The following is an 18,936-nucleotide window of genomic DNA, read 5'->3' on the forward strand; positions in this document are numbered from 1 at the left end:
TGATGTGCAATGTGCAATCTCAGAAATGGGGAAAATCTACTTCCTACAGCTCACAAAAATCCTTATAGCTTACGTAAAAAGTCTTCACTCTTATCGTATTGACTTCAGTCCATTACAGATTATTGGTTACTGGTTAAAGTAGTTAAAACTCAGAGATTTTCATAGACGCAAGGATATAGTACTGTTTTATTTGGTGTTCCTTCAAAGGAAGTTAAGTGAAAAAATAGTAAGCGCATATTTTATTTTATTTTTACTCAGACTTAAGACTTCTACTGGCAACTCAAGAAAGAGCTCACTATTCTTAGTGATAGTATACGCAACTATATTTGTTTTAAACTGTTATTGAGAAGCAATTTTATGTTACTAATTCCATTTTATAAATTTTAAGACAGTGCTCCATTTCCACCTTCAGATGTAGAAGACACTTAAACCACACACTTGACCACGTGACCAGAGATAATGACCCCAAGTCATAGTAAAACACAAACCTAGTATTAGAAAGAATTTGACCCATAAAACTCTTAAAATATCATATTTTTTCAATAGAGGAACAATGTCACTTCTGTACACTAACATGTAACTTTCTCTCTACCTTCAGGGCTGACAAGAGTTCCTGCATTCAACTCTGCCTGTGGCTATCCTGGATGGCCAGGTGCCACGGTGAGAATGATAATACATACCATAAAATTCAAGATCAGGATTAAAAGGAGACTGTACCACAAACAGCCATGAGATCAAAGGGATTATTTGACAATATTGTCTAATGGTGGAGAGAAATCACCAAATTTTTCTAGAAGGCATTACCAGATTCCTAAGCAAGCCTGAATTTTATCTTCTTTTTCACTTAAATACTATCATCATCAAATTAAACCTTTATGTGTTTCTGAAACCAATGATTTAAAGTCCAGTTCTGTATATTTACGCTCATTGTATTCTCCAAGACTTAAAGGAAAAACTCTATACACATTTAATGATTTTAATGTTTTCAATTTAATAATTCACTTATTTTTACTAGTCCTTAGTAGTCAATCTTCATACCCACATTTTTATTTCATCAACAATCATCTCTGACACACCTTCTAACAAGACTGACTAAGAATATTACGACAGGAAACTACGCCTTCAGGAGCATGTTTATTGTGTTTGAGATGATACATCAGGTGCTCTCTGAGCTACAAAGGGTAAAAGGAAATCCTCTCATTACAAACTGACAAAGGTAAAAGGTAAAACATTTTTCACAACAGCATGAACCACATACTCAGAAATAGATCTGGGTTTAATACAAATGACATAATTCCTAGTCATCTACAGCTACTTTTATAACTTCATACAGATAATGAATTAGGCTAAAATGCACTATAATATTTGGTAGACTTCAGGACCAGTATCCTTAGTACATCACAAAATACATTTTGATATCCCAAAGAAGCAAGACTTGCAAGTAGGCATTTTAAACATAACTAATCTACAGCTACAAAGTTCTACTCTTGAGAGCATTTACCTTTTTGGGGAGTCTCCCAGTCTCCAAAGGATAAAAGCAGAGAGTAGAATCAGTATAACATATACACAGAAGTCCGTATTGTAAAGGCTATAAAGATTTGCAGCACAGTGAGAAGATGCCTTCTGCTCCTTCACACTGCATACAAATTATGTGAATTATGTTGCGTATCTCTTGGTCCACTGTCTGGCTATCCTGTCATGTTCTGCTCTGTTGGTCAAATACTGAGTGGCTATGCTTCCAACCAGAGGATCCGCTGGAAAAGTGGAAACAACATTAAAAGATATTATGTGGTATCTTTAAGGTACAGTTCTGATATTCTATTCAACTAAAACATTTTTATTTTAGCAGCACCTTGAAATTCAATAGCTAGGTTTTCAAAAGAAAAACGTTTAAAGCAACATGATCATTTACATAGTCTATTACTTAAATTAGGAAGGCCCCTTTGGTTAAAAAATGAATTTTGAGTTAATAGAATTTATTTTTTATAAAAGATGTAAGCCTTTAAAATACAAAGATTTCTTTGTAATCCTCACATTTTATTCAATAATCAGAGTGTGCTAGGTGGTTGTAATTCTGTCCTTATTTTATACATTAAAAAAATTTTGAGATAAACTTGAATCTACAATGCTAAATGAAATGTTTCTCTTATTCTGTGCAGTGATCTTTAATCACTACTCATATCTCCACTAGAAAACTTGACATTTCATTTTCATAGACTTCTGAACTAGAAACTGAATCTGAGTTTTATTTTGAACTTATTTTCAAAAAGATAAAGGATGTCCATGTGGTAAAATAACTGAAATATACCAAATAGCCTGTAAAAATATAAAGTTCTCTTCCTTCGTGATCCAAATACTCTGAAGATTCTCTCCCTGGCAAATAACTGTTACTCATTTACAATATTTCTTTCAGATACATTATGTGCATTTAAAAGCATTTAGAATATTATTTCTTATATATATTTCTCTGGTACCTTGATTTACGCTTAATATCTTAAAGATCATTCCTTATCACTTCATATCTAACGGCTTTATTCTTTTTAATAGGAATAACTTCTATTTGTAGACATTCAGGTTATTTCCAATCTTTTTCTTTAATAAAGGATAGCACAATGAATATCTATCTATTGCGTACGTGTAACTACCAAGCCACAGGTAATGGAAACAGACCTTACTATTATGTTTTTAGAAAAGTATGTCAGCTCCTTGAAAAATGACCACATAGTAAGAGAACTTACAGGAAATTCCAGGTCCAAACACCAGTTTATGAAGTTAGCTACCTATGTTAAAGCTCCTATCTGGCTGTTAGATATTCCTAAAGAAGTTATGGACTATACACTGATGATTTTATTTTAATTTATATAATCATCAACTTCCATCTGCCATAAATTTAGCATCCATTAATATTACATCTAATATAGCCAATTTTAATTAGTCCTAAAAGTTAAGGAAGAGCAAGAAACCCTTCGTTTTTTGTCTTCAAGTATACGGCTGCATGCAAAGATAAAGAAAGAGAGGCACTGGGGCCAGTGTTGTGGCACAGAGGGTTGGGCCACTGACTGTGATACCAGCATCTCATAAGAGCACAGGTTCAAGTCCCAGCTGGTCTACTTTCCTGCTAATGTGCCTGGGAAGGCAGTAGAAGACGGCAAAAGTACATGGGCTCCTGCTGCCTATGTGGGAAACCCAGATGGAGTTCCAGGCTCCCGTCTGCAGCCAGACATGCCAGCAGCCACTGAAGCATTTGAGGAGTGAACCAGTGGATTGAAGATCTCTCTGCCTCTCCCTCTCTCAGCAACTCTGCCTTTCAAATCAATCAATCAATCTTAAAAAGCAATTAAAAAAAAAAGAAAAAAAAAGATATTGCTTTACTCTTATCAGAAGTACAGCTATCTAATTTAAAATGTAGATTCCATACCTAGATTTCATGAAGGATGTTAAGAAAACTATTATAGAGCAGCATGACATTAATAAAATGAGAGAAGTTATTGAGAAACTTCTGGGCTAGTCTAACTGAAATAGGTTTGATGAGTTCCTCACAACATGTTTTATGCTGATTTATTTCTACCAAGAGCATTTACTTCTTTATCCACATTTAAGCTATTGAAGAAAATATACTAGTTTTTGTGGCTTTATTATATGTGTTTACAAAAATTGCTTACCAGGGTTGCAGTCTGTCAAAAGGGAACAAATAGACAGCAAAACCTTTGAAATAGTCAAAGCAGGACTCCAGTTGTCTTTAAGGATGTCCAAACAGATGACTCCCTGACTGTTGATGTTGCAGTGATAGATTCTGGTGCGGAAAGTAACCTATGTACAATCACATTAAAAACAGGAAGAAAATGAATGCTTTTTACCAACCAAAATTCTCACCAGAAAAAAATGAAAGGTACAAAACCACAAACAATACTGAACAGCAAATAATTTAACTGAAACTCATATTAGGTTTAATTGCAAAAATTAAATGGGCTTATTTGAATCAGTTGAAAGATTATTTTCTGTTTTTACCTGGCAAAGAGGGAACAACGAGGGAGAACAGAAATGTTTTGGCACCCAGGGTAAGAGAAACTGGTGGAAGAATTTTTTTATAAGCACGGAAGTTATATTTGTTTCTTGGCAGAAAAATACTGGAGAAGGATTTAGATAAAGTTTGGTAATGGGGCTGGTGCTGTGGAGTAAAGCCATCACCTGTCATGCTGGCATCCCATATGGGCGCCGTTTCGAGGCCCGGCTGCTCCACTTCTGATCCAGCTCTCTGCTATGCCTGGGAAAGCAGTGGAAAATGGCCCAAGTCCTTGGCCCCTGCAGCAGCATGGGAGACCTGGAAGAAGCTCCTGGCTCCCGGCCATTTGGGGAGTGAACCAGAGGACAGAAGACCTCTCTCTCTCTTTCTCTGTGTAACTCTTTCAAAAAAAATTTTTTTCTTTTTTTAAAAAGGTCAGTGATACCATTTATACTACCTGTCTTTCTAGTTCTCAATTTTTCATTCCCACGGTTGGTACACTGTGTTTTGTTTTGTTTTCTTTTTGAGTAAAACATTAAAATTAGCAGTCTTTACTACTAGGTAAAGGAAACTGACATAATGCTGAGGTACGTGAGAAAAGGTAGGAACAAATACTGGCAAGTTTCAAAACAAATACAAACACTAATTGAGTGGTTCATAATTTGGGATTGCAGAGGGGAAAAAAAGACAATTTCTGACCTTTAGGAAGTTAACACTGAACTGTGAGCTCTGAAATGGAATCTGAAAGAAAATACTAAAATTTCTCAGACGTATCTTTCTGAAAAGGGGGCAGTAGTTGAAAGGTGAGGACGGAAAGACAGGAATAGCTTACTGGTTCAGTGTGGGAAGAGGCGGAGCCTCTAGAACTGCTCTGTCCAATACAAAACCAACTAACTACATATGTGTGAATACACAACTTTTGAACTGGGGCTACCCAAAGCATCAAAGTATAAAATCAGATTTCAAAAACTTGGTGGCAAAAAGATGATGTAAAAGGCATCAGAAATAATACTGTACTTATGTGAAAATGACAGTGTTTTGGTACTTGGCTAACCAAAACAAATTATTATTAATTTTAGGGGTACTTGTTTGACCTAGCAGTAAAAATACCACTGAAGAAACCTGCATCCAGTATTTAAGTGCCTGGTTTAGTGTCCTGGCTCCATTTTAGGTTCTAGCTTTCTGATGTCGTGTACCCTGGAAGGCAGTAGGGGGCGGCTGATGTGGGTGGGTCCCTGCCATCCGCAGGGGACATTGAGTTCCCAGGTCCTAACTTCAGCTTGGCCCACACCTAGTTGTGAGCATTTGGGAGAGGGAGCCAACATATGGGAACTTGTTCTCTTATCTCTCAAAGTAAGTAAATAAAAATATAAGTTTATGGTCTCTTTTTCCATTTTTAACTGTGCCTACCTGAACATTTAAACTTCTATCTATAGTCTCTATTATAATTCTATTAGTGCTGCTCTATAAAATGAGGAATAATGTATATTCAGGTTATTGACACTCAATAGAGACACAGTGGTTTACAAATAAAATTAATATTTTGAAAATGTTCAGCTCTTAATAACTAGAGAACAAAAATACTATTCATGAACAGAAGAGAATTACATATTTATCATTCAACAAGTTCAACTTTTAACTTCAAAAAACAGGAACTAAACAGAAATAATTGTTCCAACAAGTTAATAGCAGAAACTTCGTTTGTTTCAAATGTCCAACATTTTTTTAGAACTTAGTGATGCCTAATTCTACATAAGTTATCTTAGCAAGAGGAGTAAACAGAAATTAAAGAATTAGAAAATTAAATTATAATTTCAAAAATTAATAAGCTGAATTTGAAAAGAACTGCATTAATCAAAATGATAAATCACACACAGAACAACTGTTTGAAACCCATGTTAGTCAACCCATTTTCCATTAAGTTGATAGGACAAATGTTAACAGTGTTATAATTCTGTATAAAATAAATCTTGCTTTTTTCCCCTAGTTTTGCTAACATGTTTAAAGCAATTCTAATATGGAACACTAGGCAGAGTTATCACTACTTATAAATACAGTTATAAGGTATTTCTAAAATTTCATTTGTTTTCCTGTAATACAGAGTACTTTTAGCATTATACTAACATTTAAAGGTGTTAATCAAATTAGGGTTTCGCCCTTTTAATTGATTCAGCAAGATGGATTCTATAGACCTGGAAACAGTAAAAAATATATTAACTTCAAGATCTTAGATTCTTTTTTTTTTTTTTGACAGGCAGAGTGGACAGTGAGAGAGAGACAGAGAGAGAGAAAGGTCTTCCTTTGCCGCTGGTTCACCCTCCAATGGCCGCCGCTGCAGCCGGCGCACTGCGCTGATCCTGGCAGGAGCCAGGAGCCAGGTGCTTTTCCTGGTCTCCCATGGGGTGCAGGGCCCAAGCACCTGGGCCATCCTCCACTGCACTCCCTGGCCATAGCAGAGAGCTGGCCTGGAAGAGGGGCAACCGGGACAGAATCCGGCGCCCCAACCGGGACTAGAACCCGGTTTGCCGGCGCCGCAAGGTGGAGGATTAGCCTATTGAGCCACGGCGCCGGCTGAGATCTTAGATTCTGATGGAACACATAGAAAAACACTCCAAAAATAATCTGGTAACTGTAACTGACAGTAAATATTTGTAGGGGATCCAGACCTTGGCATCTGCAACTTGAGGTAAATACCACTAGGTGGCACTGTTGTTACCTTATTATATAATGCTTTCCTGAGACAGAATCTTTCTTAAATCTTTACGTAATATTTATTATATATATTACACACACATGCATCAAGTTGCTACATAAATTGTAATTTTAAAAGATTTTATTTATTTGGAAGACAGAGACACACACACATAGGCAGAGTGATTTTCAATCTGCTAGTTCACTCCCTAAATATCCACAATAGCTGGGGCTTGCCCAATCTTATCCCAGGAGTCTGGAAATCAATCCAGATCTCCAACACGGGTAGCAGGGACCCAAGTACTTGGGCCATCATCTTCTGTTTCTGAGGGTGTACATTAGCAAGAAAGTTGAAAGTGGAGCTGAGACAAACCCAGCCACTCCAAAATGCGATGTGGGCGTACCACGCAGCATCTTTACAACTGTGTCAAATGCTTCCCCCTCTACATAAACCTTAAATAGTATAGGGCATAAGAGGAATAATGTAGCAGCTAAGGGCTATAGGCTTGCTAACACACTTTTCCCCCTGGCATGTTGAACGTCTCTGGAATAAAAGTACAATTGTGTTCTGATTTCGTTCTGGCATTTTTTTTTTTTTTTATATAGCTTGACAGGTAAAAGGAAGGAAGCCATTCACATGAGTGTCTTGTTTAAGTTTTGTAAACTAATTATGTTACGTTTAAGTCTGGTAAACTGACAGTTATGACAAGGCACAACTTAATGCTTCTCTTTGTTAGCCATGTAATTCATATTTCAAGTGAATGAAGCACTAACAGGCAGAAACCACCCCCGGTCATCCTCCACTTCCAGTACAAGGTCATACCCACGCAGCCACATTACTAGTTTCCTGTGTATCTGTTGTAGTTTCCCAGGTTTTTGCTTATCTATGAAGGATTTCGCATAAAACTCACACTAAACTCTCATTTCTGCAAACTGTCAGTTTTTTGTCCCAGTATGTTTCTTAGAGAAGGTTCACCGAATATTTTCCCTCAGAAGTTCAAAATGTATCTGCCTCACTGATATGCAAAGTATAGTTTTATTTACAATTAACAATTCACCTTCCTTCTGTTGATCACAAAATTATTTGTAAGACTCAATTACTTTCAGTTTTAAAATTCTTTCATGTGAGATTCCACATAAATTCATGAAAAATAATGAAATAAAATGCAACCAGAATACAAGCAAGTCCTAGAATTAATGATTTCAGAGAAGAATGAATATTAAAGAATATACTTATATGTTCTTACCTTTGGTGGTTTAAATGGATAATCTGATGAAAATGTGATATCCAGAAAAAACACACCACCTTCATATACAGAACCTGGTGGACCAAGTATAGTTGATCTCCACTCATAAATGTTATCTCCTTTAGGCCCAGCACTATTTAAAAGAAATTAAAAATCAATATATACATCTGCAAATATACATGCTAACATCTTAAAACCAGTAAAGTATTAAAGGTAAATTGGTAAGAGCAACAAAGAATGAGATTAAGTATTAAAAAAAAAAAAAGCAATAAGCCCTAATGTGCTCAGGCATATGTATAAAAACCTATTTTAAAATATCTCAAACTTACAGAAAAATTACAACAAAAGTACAAAGAACACTTTACCCACAATCTCCTTCTGTTAGCGTGAGGCCCCATTTGCTCCTCTCTCTTCAGAACACACACGCACACGCACATACACACACAGACACGCAAATGCACCTGTTCCTGAATCATTTAGGAGCATGCTTGCATACATCACGGTCCTTTCCCCATAAACACTTAAGTGTACATTTCCTAAAAGCAGTCTCCCATAAATCACAATGCATTTATCTTTTCAAGAAATTTGGTAACACAATACTATCTGCATAATGTTGTTAACTGAATCAAAAGTATTTTTTTCCAAGACACAAGTTCCGGTCTTTGGAACATGTTATATCCTATGTCCACAGTCTCTGTTGATAGGGTTCTCTCAGCCTTTTCTGACATTTCTAACATTAACATTTTTACAGGATACAGTTCTTCAAAACAGAACTGAATGATCATCACTTGAAGCTGTTTCCCCCTCACTAATTTCAAGTCATGAATTTCTAGCTGAAACAGTACATAAATGATGTGTCCTCCACAGGGTTATCACATCCAGAAGCACAAGATATCAACCAACCTCTTGCTCACTGGTGATGTTAGGTTTCTTCATCTAGACAAGCACGGTCCAATTTTCCTACTACTTAGTCATCTTTTCCTTGCAACTTAGAAGCAATCTCTGGGCAAACACATTAAGATCATGGAAATGTCTTACTTATTAAAGCTTCTCTCCTGTATCTAACACCTATTTGTGATTCTTTAACTCTACTAATCATGATTTCTCAGCTCCAGTACTTCTTACACACATCACCCAACTGCACCTTGTTAGAATGTAAGCAACACACTCTTCTGTGTGTTCCTAGTTTGCCTCCTGGGTTCCTATTTTTTCCCAATCCTTTATATAATTTACTGTGGCATTAGTTACTCTGGTGGATCAGAATGGCCACAGGGAACCCTTTTAAAAAGGCTCTAATCCTTCTGACATGTCACCACATTTTCTAAGTACCACCTTTTCTGGCATAACAGGAATTCTAGGCTTTCAGTCTGGTTATCAGCCTGTTCTCCAAGGAGCCCTAATTTCTTTGAGTGAAAATGTGATTAGAAACCAAGATCTGAGTCCTAGGTGCTACTAAGCTCCAGTTACATTTTGATGAATTGTGCTCAACATCAGCACTTCATTTATAAAATGCAAACAAAAGATTCAGTTCAAGTAAAATCTAAATTCACAATTACTTAGTAGGAAACCCTAATACTCCATAAACCCTCTTCAAATATACCTGACAGACTTCCATTTTTCTTTCTAACCTTTACATCATAAACTCCCTGGCTTTCCGGAGACACATATGTATAAAGGTTTTCTTCTGTTAAAGTGATCATCAGTTTAGAAATGATCTCAGGTTCTATTTAAAACAGGTTCAAACCAGCATTGATAAGGCAACCATATGTTAATTAACAATAGGGTGTTGGTTAAAATGATTTAACTATTGTTAATTATTTAAACATAAGAACATAAAATGTAAAACTTCAGGAAAGTAAATAATGCTATCAATAATCAAATATGTTTTCTGAAAAATGCTTCCTATAAAAAAGTCTATAAACTTGATGATGTGTTAAGAATGGTTACAAATTGTTTCAATAATCTTTAAGGGAAATATATGCACAAATAAAACTTAGCATTTTGTTCTATTTAGGAAAAAAATTTTGAAAAGAAATAGTATTTCATAAATTTTAAGAAACACTATAGGAACTGCAACTAATTATAGTTCGGGTTCATTGTTAAGTCATCATTTGAGAATCAGGTATGTTCACTAAGAGAATATCACTAGAATTAAAAACACCCAAAATTAAGGACCAATAGTATAAAACAAACAGTTTAAATGCTTCTGAACCATATATAACGCACCAGTAAGAGTAACAACAATAATGAAGTTAGCTACATTTCACTCCATTTGTACCATAAACCAAGAATTGTTTAAAGCACCAAGGTGCATTCATAACTCACTGAATTTCAACAAACCAAGGAAGAGGGTACTATTATTATATTACTACTTTTAGATGAGGGAACTTAATGTATGCCTCAGAGCTACAAAATGACACAGAATTTGAACAAAGCAAGTAAACTAGTCTGTATTTTCCTCAATGGTTTTGCTGTAGTTCCTCTTCTAATTTCAGGACTATTCCTTCTGATCTCCAATCAAATTTTGCAAATATTTATTTATAAATGAGCCTGGGAGGGGAGCTGTTTTCCAGGTAAACCACACTGCCTCAGAGATATAATTGCTTCTTGGTATAATGCTTGGATAGAAGGTTAAGTTGGGATTACTGTATTTTAATGGATCACAGATTTGTAGACTGAAAATATCAGGCTGATATCAACCCCCAACCCCTTTACATGTGGAGAAATCAAGATACAGGAAGGGTATCTCTAACCTAGATTTCTGAATTCTGGAACTACGTATCTAAATTCTAAGTCTTTATTTTGAAATACAATATTTGAATATAATAAAGTTGAATAGTGCCTCCAATTTAAATCAAGTTCCTGATAGTCCAACTCCTACAATCCTTTTTTCAGCTAACTTCCTTTTTCTAGTTCCTCAGAGCAAAAGTCTCATCTTTGATCACCTTCTTTGAGCTCTGATACAGTATACCACAAAATTCTACTGTTTCTACCCGAAAAACATATTCAAAGTACTGCTTCTCCCCACTGGCGCTGGCCCAGCCTTGACTGAAAACACCAGCATCCTCTACGTGGTTAGTCACAACTGCCTGCCTTCTTCCACCTCTCACCCAATCCCCAAACCACGTGTGGTTCTCAATATGACAATCAGGAAGAATAACAGCTAAAAAGTAAAGCACAGTATGTAACTCTGGTCAAAACCTTCTTGGTTGTATTGAAGTCAAAGTCTTATAAACGACAAGACCCTGTATACTTTTCCACACCACAACCCCCTCACCTCTTACACTCTCCATTCCTGGGCTGGTTGTACCATGTTTATTCTGACCTCAGTGCAGCTACATCGTTTGTATCTCTGCCTGGAAAACTATTCTCCTAGAAAACCACCTGGTTTTTTGCGTGTGCGTTTGCTTGCTTGCATAATTTCTGCAGGTCTTGACCCAAAAGTCACCGTCTCAGTATGGCCCTTCCTGGTGACTCTAATACCACAAATGATCTCCACATATTTCATATGCTCCATTTTTCTTCCTCATAGCATTTACCATTCTTTAGCATATCACAGAGCCCCACGCTTTACTTATCATCTGTCATCCAACAAGAATTTAAGCTCCATGAAGATACAGATGTGAACTGGGCATTTTATGATCAGAAAATGAGGTGCATTTTTTAATATGTATTTTTTTCTTTTTGACAAAAAGTAATTGTAATTATTTATGGAGTACAGGGTAATAATACATGTACACAATGTGTAACAATCAAATTGGAATAAACAGCATTTCTTTATCCTTATCAATTCTTTGTGCTTGATTACTAGTTCTTCATAAAGTATCTAACATGCTGTTCTAAACTAATCAACTCAACTGTGCTAGAGAACACCATAAGTTATTCCTCCTATCAAACTGTTTTTGAACCTGTTATCCAACCTTTCTCTACCCTTCCCAGCCTCTAGTGATCACTATTCTAGTCTCTTCCTGATAGTCCATTTTTTTTTATCTTCCACATGCTTGACAACAGGCAATATCAGTCTGCCTGGTTTATTTCACTCAGATTCCAACCATATTGCTGCAAATGACAGGATTTCATTCTTTATGGCTAATAACTCCATTGTGTACACATAGCACAATTTCTTTATCCATTCATCAATTGGTGGACACTTAGGTTGTTTCCATTGCTTGGCTACTGTTAACAGTGCTGCAATAAACACAGGAGTTTATTAGACAGAAATTTCCTGTCTAACAGCAGAGGGGATGCGTGGATTATATGGTAGACATATTTGTAGTTTTGTGAGGAATCTCCCTATAGTTCTCCAAGACTGTATTCATTTACATTCCCACCAAAAGTATATAAGGATTCCCTAGTCTGATTCCTCACCAGCATTTCTTCCTCTTTGCTTTTCTGATTACAGCCATAACTGCAATGAGATGATATCTCATTGTGGTTTTGAGTTGCATTTCACTGATGGCTAGTGATCTTCAGTATTTTTCATATACTTTGTTGGTAACTGTATTTCTTTTGAGAAATATCTATTATTTGACTTTTTTAAGAAAAGGATTTTGATCTGAAAGGCAGAGTTACAGAGAGAGAGACACACACACACAGACACACAGACAGACAGACACACACACACAGAGGGAGAACGTGCACACGCCCAGGCCAAAGCCAGAAACTAGTAACTCCATACAGGTCTCAAGCACTCGAGACTTGTTTTGGATGCTTCCCCAGGTGCATTACTGGGCTCAAATGGGATGCCAGTGTCACAGCTTGTGGTTTATCTCACTGCACCACAACACTGGCTTCTATTTGACCATCTAAATCAGGTTAGATTTTGCTCTTGAAGTTTTAAAGTTTCTTATATAGTTTGGATATCAATCCCTAGTCAGATAAATAGTTCGCCAATATTTTCTCCCATTTTGTCAGCTCTGTCTTCACTCTTCATTGTTTTCTTGGCTGAGCAGAAGCACCTGAGTTGACACAATCCTATTTGTCTACTGTGAGATATAACTTAATAATTAAAGTGATCAAAGAGTGATGGGATCAGCAGAGGGGACAGGAAGAGAATATCAAATACTGCAAGTTTACTAGCAGTGGTGACAAAAATGGAAGAATAAAATTATTTCTTATACTTGCTTCGTAAGGAAGGGTTAATTTACTCAGTGATTTACTTCAAGGACAATACAAAATAATTCATTCCTGTTCTGGCTCAAGTTATAAAACAGCAGATATAATATCAACAGGGATTTAGTTTACTAAAACTTCAATGTGAGCTAATCTCCCAAAGAAAGGTGAATAAACTCATAACCAGAAATTTGACCTCTTATTTAAATATTTAGCAAATGAGAAACATCTTTAGACTACTGTTTTCCCTTTGAAATTCTCATTTTTCCTCTTTAAATACAATGTTTCCCATATGCATTCTTATCAAACCAATAGAAATAAAAAGCAGGTAGAAAGTACAGATATAGATAGAGTGATACAAAGTGACACCAATGAATTTTCTGTTATGAGCAGCTCTTACTGCTAACAGGTGACACTATGTCAAACAATAACAGCTTCAAGACTAATCTTAGCAAAATCTGGTTCCTCAATTCTTGAATACTAATTCAACTTTTATGGCGAAGGTAATAAACAATATCCTTTTGCAGCACTGGAATAATTCTAAGAACCCTCAAATCCTTAATTTAATAATGGAATCATTTTGCAATACACTATTTCTAACACATTGCTTTTACACAGGCAACTGTTTAACCCTGCACTAAGCCAGATGAAAAGGCTTATAGTAAATACCGTATGCATGTTCTTTTATCCCAAGAACAAAGAAAAATCCTATCTAAAAATGATCGGAATAAATTATAAATTAATACAGAGAAATCATGTAACGATTTAAGATGACATAATTGTGAAAAACATGATGTCATGGTGAGCACTACATTTTACACTGTTAAATTGAATATTCCTATGTTTGTTATTGAAGAATGAGTTTACTTTTATGACTGCAAAAATGGAAGGGTCGAATTAACATGCCATACTGATGTAGTAATTTCAATGGACTTATTCAACTCAACTGAATTTTAAAGTTCCACACAGTCATAAAATGCATGCTAAAAATACAAACAACTAGATAAACAGACAAATAATCCATATCTGCGAATAAGAAGAATCAATTTGTGACAATGTCACTTCTTCTTACTTCATCCTATAGATTCAGTGCAATTACATCCAATCAAAAATCCAAGCAAGTTATTTTGTGTATATCAATAAACTGATTCTAAAGTTTATATGGAATGTCTAAAGACCCATAATACCTAACTCAACACTGAGGAGAGAACAAAGTTGGGAAGACTCAACTGCAGCACTTAGTATAAACATGCAGAAATCAAGACCGTGAGATACTGGTGAAAACAGACAGACCAAGGGAAAAGAACAGAGAACCTAGAAATAGACATATTTAAATGCAGCCCACTGATCTTTGACAAAGAAACAAAAGCAATACAATGGAACAAAGAAAACTTTGTCAATAAGTGGTGCAAGAATAACATGCACCTGCAAAAAAACTGAATCTTGACAGACCTTAAACCTTTCTCCAAAATTAATTCAATATGGATCAGACCCAAATGCAAACAAAAAAATTTTAACACTCCTGGAAAATAACATAAAAGAAAGCTTAGATGACCTTGAAGCATGGTACCATCTTTAAATATAACATCAAAATCATAATCCATAAAGGATATAACTGATAAGATTACATCAAGAGAATGAGAAGACAAACCACAGACCAAGAGAAAATACATGTATACAACAAATCTAATACAGAACTGGTATCCAAAATATACTAAGTACTCTTCAAACTCAACAACAACAACAAAATCAGTAACTCAATTTACTTATTTATTTGAAAGGCAGAGAGGTGGGCAAGGAATATCTTCCACCTACTGGTTCACTCCCCAAATGCATTCAACAGCCAGACCCCAGCCAGGTCAAAGCTAGAAGCCAGAAACTCCAACTGAGTCTCTCACATGGGTGGTAGGAACCCAACTTGAACCCTCATCTGCTGCTTCCCAGGGTGCATGTTAGCAGGGACCTGGATCAGAAGCAGAGGCAGTACTCAATCCCAGGCACTTTGATGAGACTTGGGTGTCCCAGGCAGTGTCTTAACTCAAAGCATAATGCCCATCCCAGAAAAATTAGTTATACAATTGGCAAAAATTCTGGACACGTCACAAAGAGACACAGGTGACAGGTACGTAACCATACGGAAAGATGTTCAAAGTAATGTCAATAGGGAAATGTAAATTAAAACAATGGCATACCATTACACACCTGCTGAAGAGCTCAAATCCAAAACAGTGACAATACCAAATGCTAGAAATGACATGGAGCAATACCAACTCACAACCACCGCTGTCTGGAGTGGGACTAGCACAGGGAATGTGAAATGTCAGGATTTTTTGCACGTAGGATCCACTTCTGAAGACAAAATTTAATAGTTTTTTATAAAGCTAAACCTAACTAATCACATGATCCAACAATCACATTCCTTGGTATTTACCCAAAAGAACTAAAAACTTAGTTCCACACAAAAATTTGCACACAGATGTTCACAGCAGCTTTTGTCACAATTTCCAAAACCTAGAAGTAAACAAGATGCTCTTCAGTAGGTAAATCTGTGGTATAGCCAGTTGCTGGAATATTATTCAGTGTTAAAAAGAAATGAACTATTAAGTCACAGAAGACATGGAGGAAGCTAACTGTGTATTGTCAAACAAAAAAAACCAATTTGAAAAGACTATGCACTGTATAATTTCAACTATATGACATTCTGGAAAATTAAAACAATGCAGAAAATAAAAAGATTGGTGGTAGGCATAGGGTGGGGGAGGAGGGGATAAACAAAACAAAGCATCTTTAAGGCAGGGAAACTGTTGGAGACAGTAAGCCAGCGATGGATATACATCATTATACACTGGCCAAAACCCATAAAATGGACAACACCAAGAGTGAATGAACACTGATAGAAACTGACATCTGGGTGATAATGATAAATGCAATGTAGGTTCAACCACAAAAATGTACTGTTGTAGTAGGGGAAACCTGGCTTTAAGTGTATGGGGTCAGAAATACATATGAACTCTGCATTTTCTGCTCATTTTTGCTATGCCCTAAAAATGCTACAAATAATAGTAACAATCGTTCTCTCCTTTTTAATTCTGTTAGTAGTAGCAGACACTAGTCTTGTTTATGTGATCCCTTTGACTGTTAATCCTATCGTTATGATCAATTATGAACTGAAACTGATCACTTTGACTAGTGAGATGGCATTGGTACATGCCACCTTGATGGGACTGAATTGGAATCCCCTGACACGTTTCTAACTCAACCGTTTGGGTAAAGTCTGATTGAGCATGTGCTGAACTGTACATCTCCTCCCTCTCTTATTCCCACTCTTATATTTAACAGGGATCACTTTTCAGTTAAATTTAAACATCTAAGAAAAACTGTGTGTTAATTAAAGAGTTCAACCAATGGTACTAAGTAGAACAAAAAAAATACTAAAAGCGATAAAGTATTAAGTTGTTCCTCGACAGTCAGGACAAGGTCTGATCAAGTCACTGTTTCTCATACTGTCCATTTCACTTCAACAGGTTTCCTTTTTGGTGCTCAGTTAGTTGTCATCAATCAGGGAGAACATATGATATTTGTCCCTTTGGGACTGGCTTAATTCACTCAGCATGATGTTTTCCAAATTCCTCCAGATGGCAGATGTCCTAAACAGCACTCTGGCCTCAGAATCAGCCCTTAAGGCATTCAGATCTGGCTAAAAAGTCCATGAGAGTATTTCAGGCATGGGAAGCCAAGATACTCTGGCAAACAAACAAACAAACAAACAACAACAACAAAACCCTACATGAAAGATCTCTGTGAGTGAGGTCCCAGTGGAAAGAACGGGCCATCAAAGAAGGAGGAACCTTTCTCTGAAGGGAGGAGGAGAGAAATTCCACTTTGACTATGGCCTTGTCTAAATAAGATTGGAGTTGGCGAACTAAAAGGCTTCCATAGCCTTGGCAACTCATGACAAGAGCCTAGGGTGATTACTGACGCCATAAACAAGAGTGTCAATTGTTAAGTCAACAACAGGAGTCACTGTGCACTTACTCCCCATGTAGGACCTCTGTTCTTAATGTGCGGTACTATGTGAATTAATGCTATAACTAGTCTTCGAACAGTACTTTATACTTTGTGTGTCTGTGTGGGTGCAAACTGTTGAAATCTTTACTTAGTATATACTAAATCGATCTTCTGTATATAAAGATAATTGAAAATGAATCTTGATGTGAATGGGATGGGAGAGGGAGTGGGAGATGGGATGGTTGCGGGTGGGAGGGAGGTTATGGGGGGAAAAAGCCACTGTCATCCAAAAGCTGTACTTTGGAAATTTACATTTATTAAATAAAAGTTAAAAAAATAGTAACAATAATACAAATAAAATATGGGGCACCACCAGTGTGGCCAACCGGTTAAAAGGCTGCCTGGAACACCAGCATCCCATATCAGAACACTGGTTCAGGTCCTGGCTCCTTGGCTTCCCGTCCAGCTCCCTGCTCATGTGCCTGGGAAGACAGTCAAAGATGCCCCAAGTACCTGGGGCCCTGCTACCCATGTTGGAAACCCAGATGGAGTTCCTGACTCCTGACTTCCGGCTGGCACACATGGGGACTAAACTGAAGTATGGAAGATCTCTCTCTCTCTCCCCCTCTCACTCTCTATCCCTTATTAATCAAAAAGTCTTTCTAAAAAAGAAAGAATTAATTTTAAGAAGCAAAGTTTACAATAAGTAAATATTTGTATATTAAAACAAAAAAGTAAATATTTCTCTAAGTGTTAGCTTATAAAAGTCGTTTCTAGGGCCGGTGCTGTGGCGCAGTGAATTAACACTCTGGCCTGAAGCACCGGCATCCCATATGGGCACTGGTTCAAGACGTGGCTGCTCCACTTCTGATCCAGCTCTTTGCTATGGCCTGGGAGAGCAGTAGAAGATGGCCCAAGTCCTTGGGTCCCTGCACCCATGTTGGAGACCTGGAAGAAGCTCCTGGCTCCTGGCTTTGGATGGACACAGCTCTGGCCAGAGTGAACCAGCAAATGGAAGACCCCCTCACTCTCTGCCTCTCCTCTCTCTGTGGAACTCTGACTTTCAAATAAATAAATAAATCTTAAAAAAAAAAAAATAGTTTCCAACTTACAGATAGATGTATTCCAAAAATTTGTTTTAAAAGCAGATATTTTGGACTTGGAACACATTTTAACCACAGTAATACTTGCACAAATAGTGGTTTCAATGCAGCCCACAAAAGTTATTTTAAACCATTTTATCCATAACATTACATATCAAATATTAGTTGTAAAAAAATCAGAAAAATAAAGTTGTATTTTATTTTTTATGATATTAAGCTAAACATTTTTAAAATAAATAACCCACTCCACCTTCAGATTGACCAGTTTGGCTTCAAGTTCATGTATTGGCAGAGATGTATTCACTCTGGCCTCTGGCCTTTTCCTATTCTTGCAAACAGACACTTATAACCACAGGAAAAAAGAGACAAAAATAAGGAGATTCTGGTAAGAATAATTGTAAAGAAAAATATTATTCCTGAATAATCAGGATGTTGAAATGATTGAAAAAAATGGGAGGGCAGATGGATTAGGACTGTGAACATGATGGAGAAATATGCTATGAAGCACTGGGAGGCAAAAGTACTGTCCACTAATAAACCAAAGCCAGGTACAAAAGGGACCAGCGAGCATGTCCTGGAAAGTATAAAAATGGAGAAAGGAGATACTCCTCAGACAGAAAAAAAGCAAAGAAAATGAAGAAAGGAATCTACGTCTGGTCCTAACAGTAAGCAGGCTTTTCAACACCAATAATCAGGAGTATGTCCTGCCTGATATGATCAGAAACTGAGATCTGGGACATAGATGAGAAAAGCTAATTTTTTTTTTTAATCA

The 18,936-nt window shown here is 36.6% G+C and overlaps 1 protein-coding gene across 7 annotated transcripts in view; it reads right to left on the bottom strand.

Moving 5' to 3' along the window:
• Positions 1 to 1,115: 1,115 nt before the first annotated feature.
• Positions 1,116 to 18,936, bottom strand: part of UBE2E3 (ubiquitin conjugating enzyme E2 E3) — a 111,766-nt gene continuing 93,945 nt past the window's right edge. For all 7 annotated transcript variants that reach the window (XM_089329055.1, XM_070070507.2, XM_089329057.1 and 4 more), the window contains 3 exons: positions 7,942 to 8,074; positions 3,663 to 3,810; positions 1,116 to 1,754 (listed from right to left, as the gene is read on the bottom strand). In XM_089329055.1, coding sequence (XP_089185181.1) covers positions 1,657 to 1,754; positions 3,663 to 3,810; positions 7,942 to 8,074 — 379 coding nt within the window. In that variant the 3' untranslated portion in view covers positions 1,116 to 1,656. The remainder of the gene's footprint in view (positions 1,755 to 3,662; positions 3,811 to 7,941; positions 8,075 to 18,936) is intronic.

This window comes from Oryctolagus cuniculus, chromosome 3, assembly GCF_051225735.1.
Source record: "Oryctolagus cuniculus isolate XC-2025 breed Fujian yellow rabbit chromosome 3, ASM5122573v1, whole genome shotgun sequence".
NCBI classification, from domain to species: Eukaryota; Metazoa; Chordata; class Mammalia; order Lagomorpha; family Leporidae; genus Oryctolagus; species Oryctolagus cuniculus.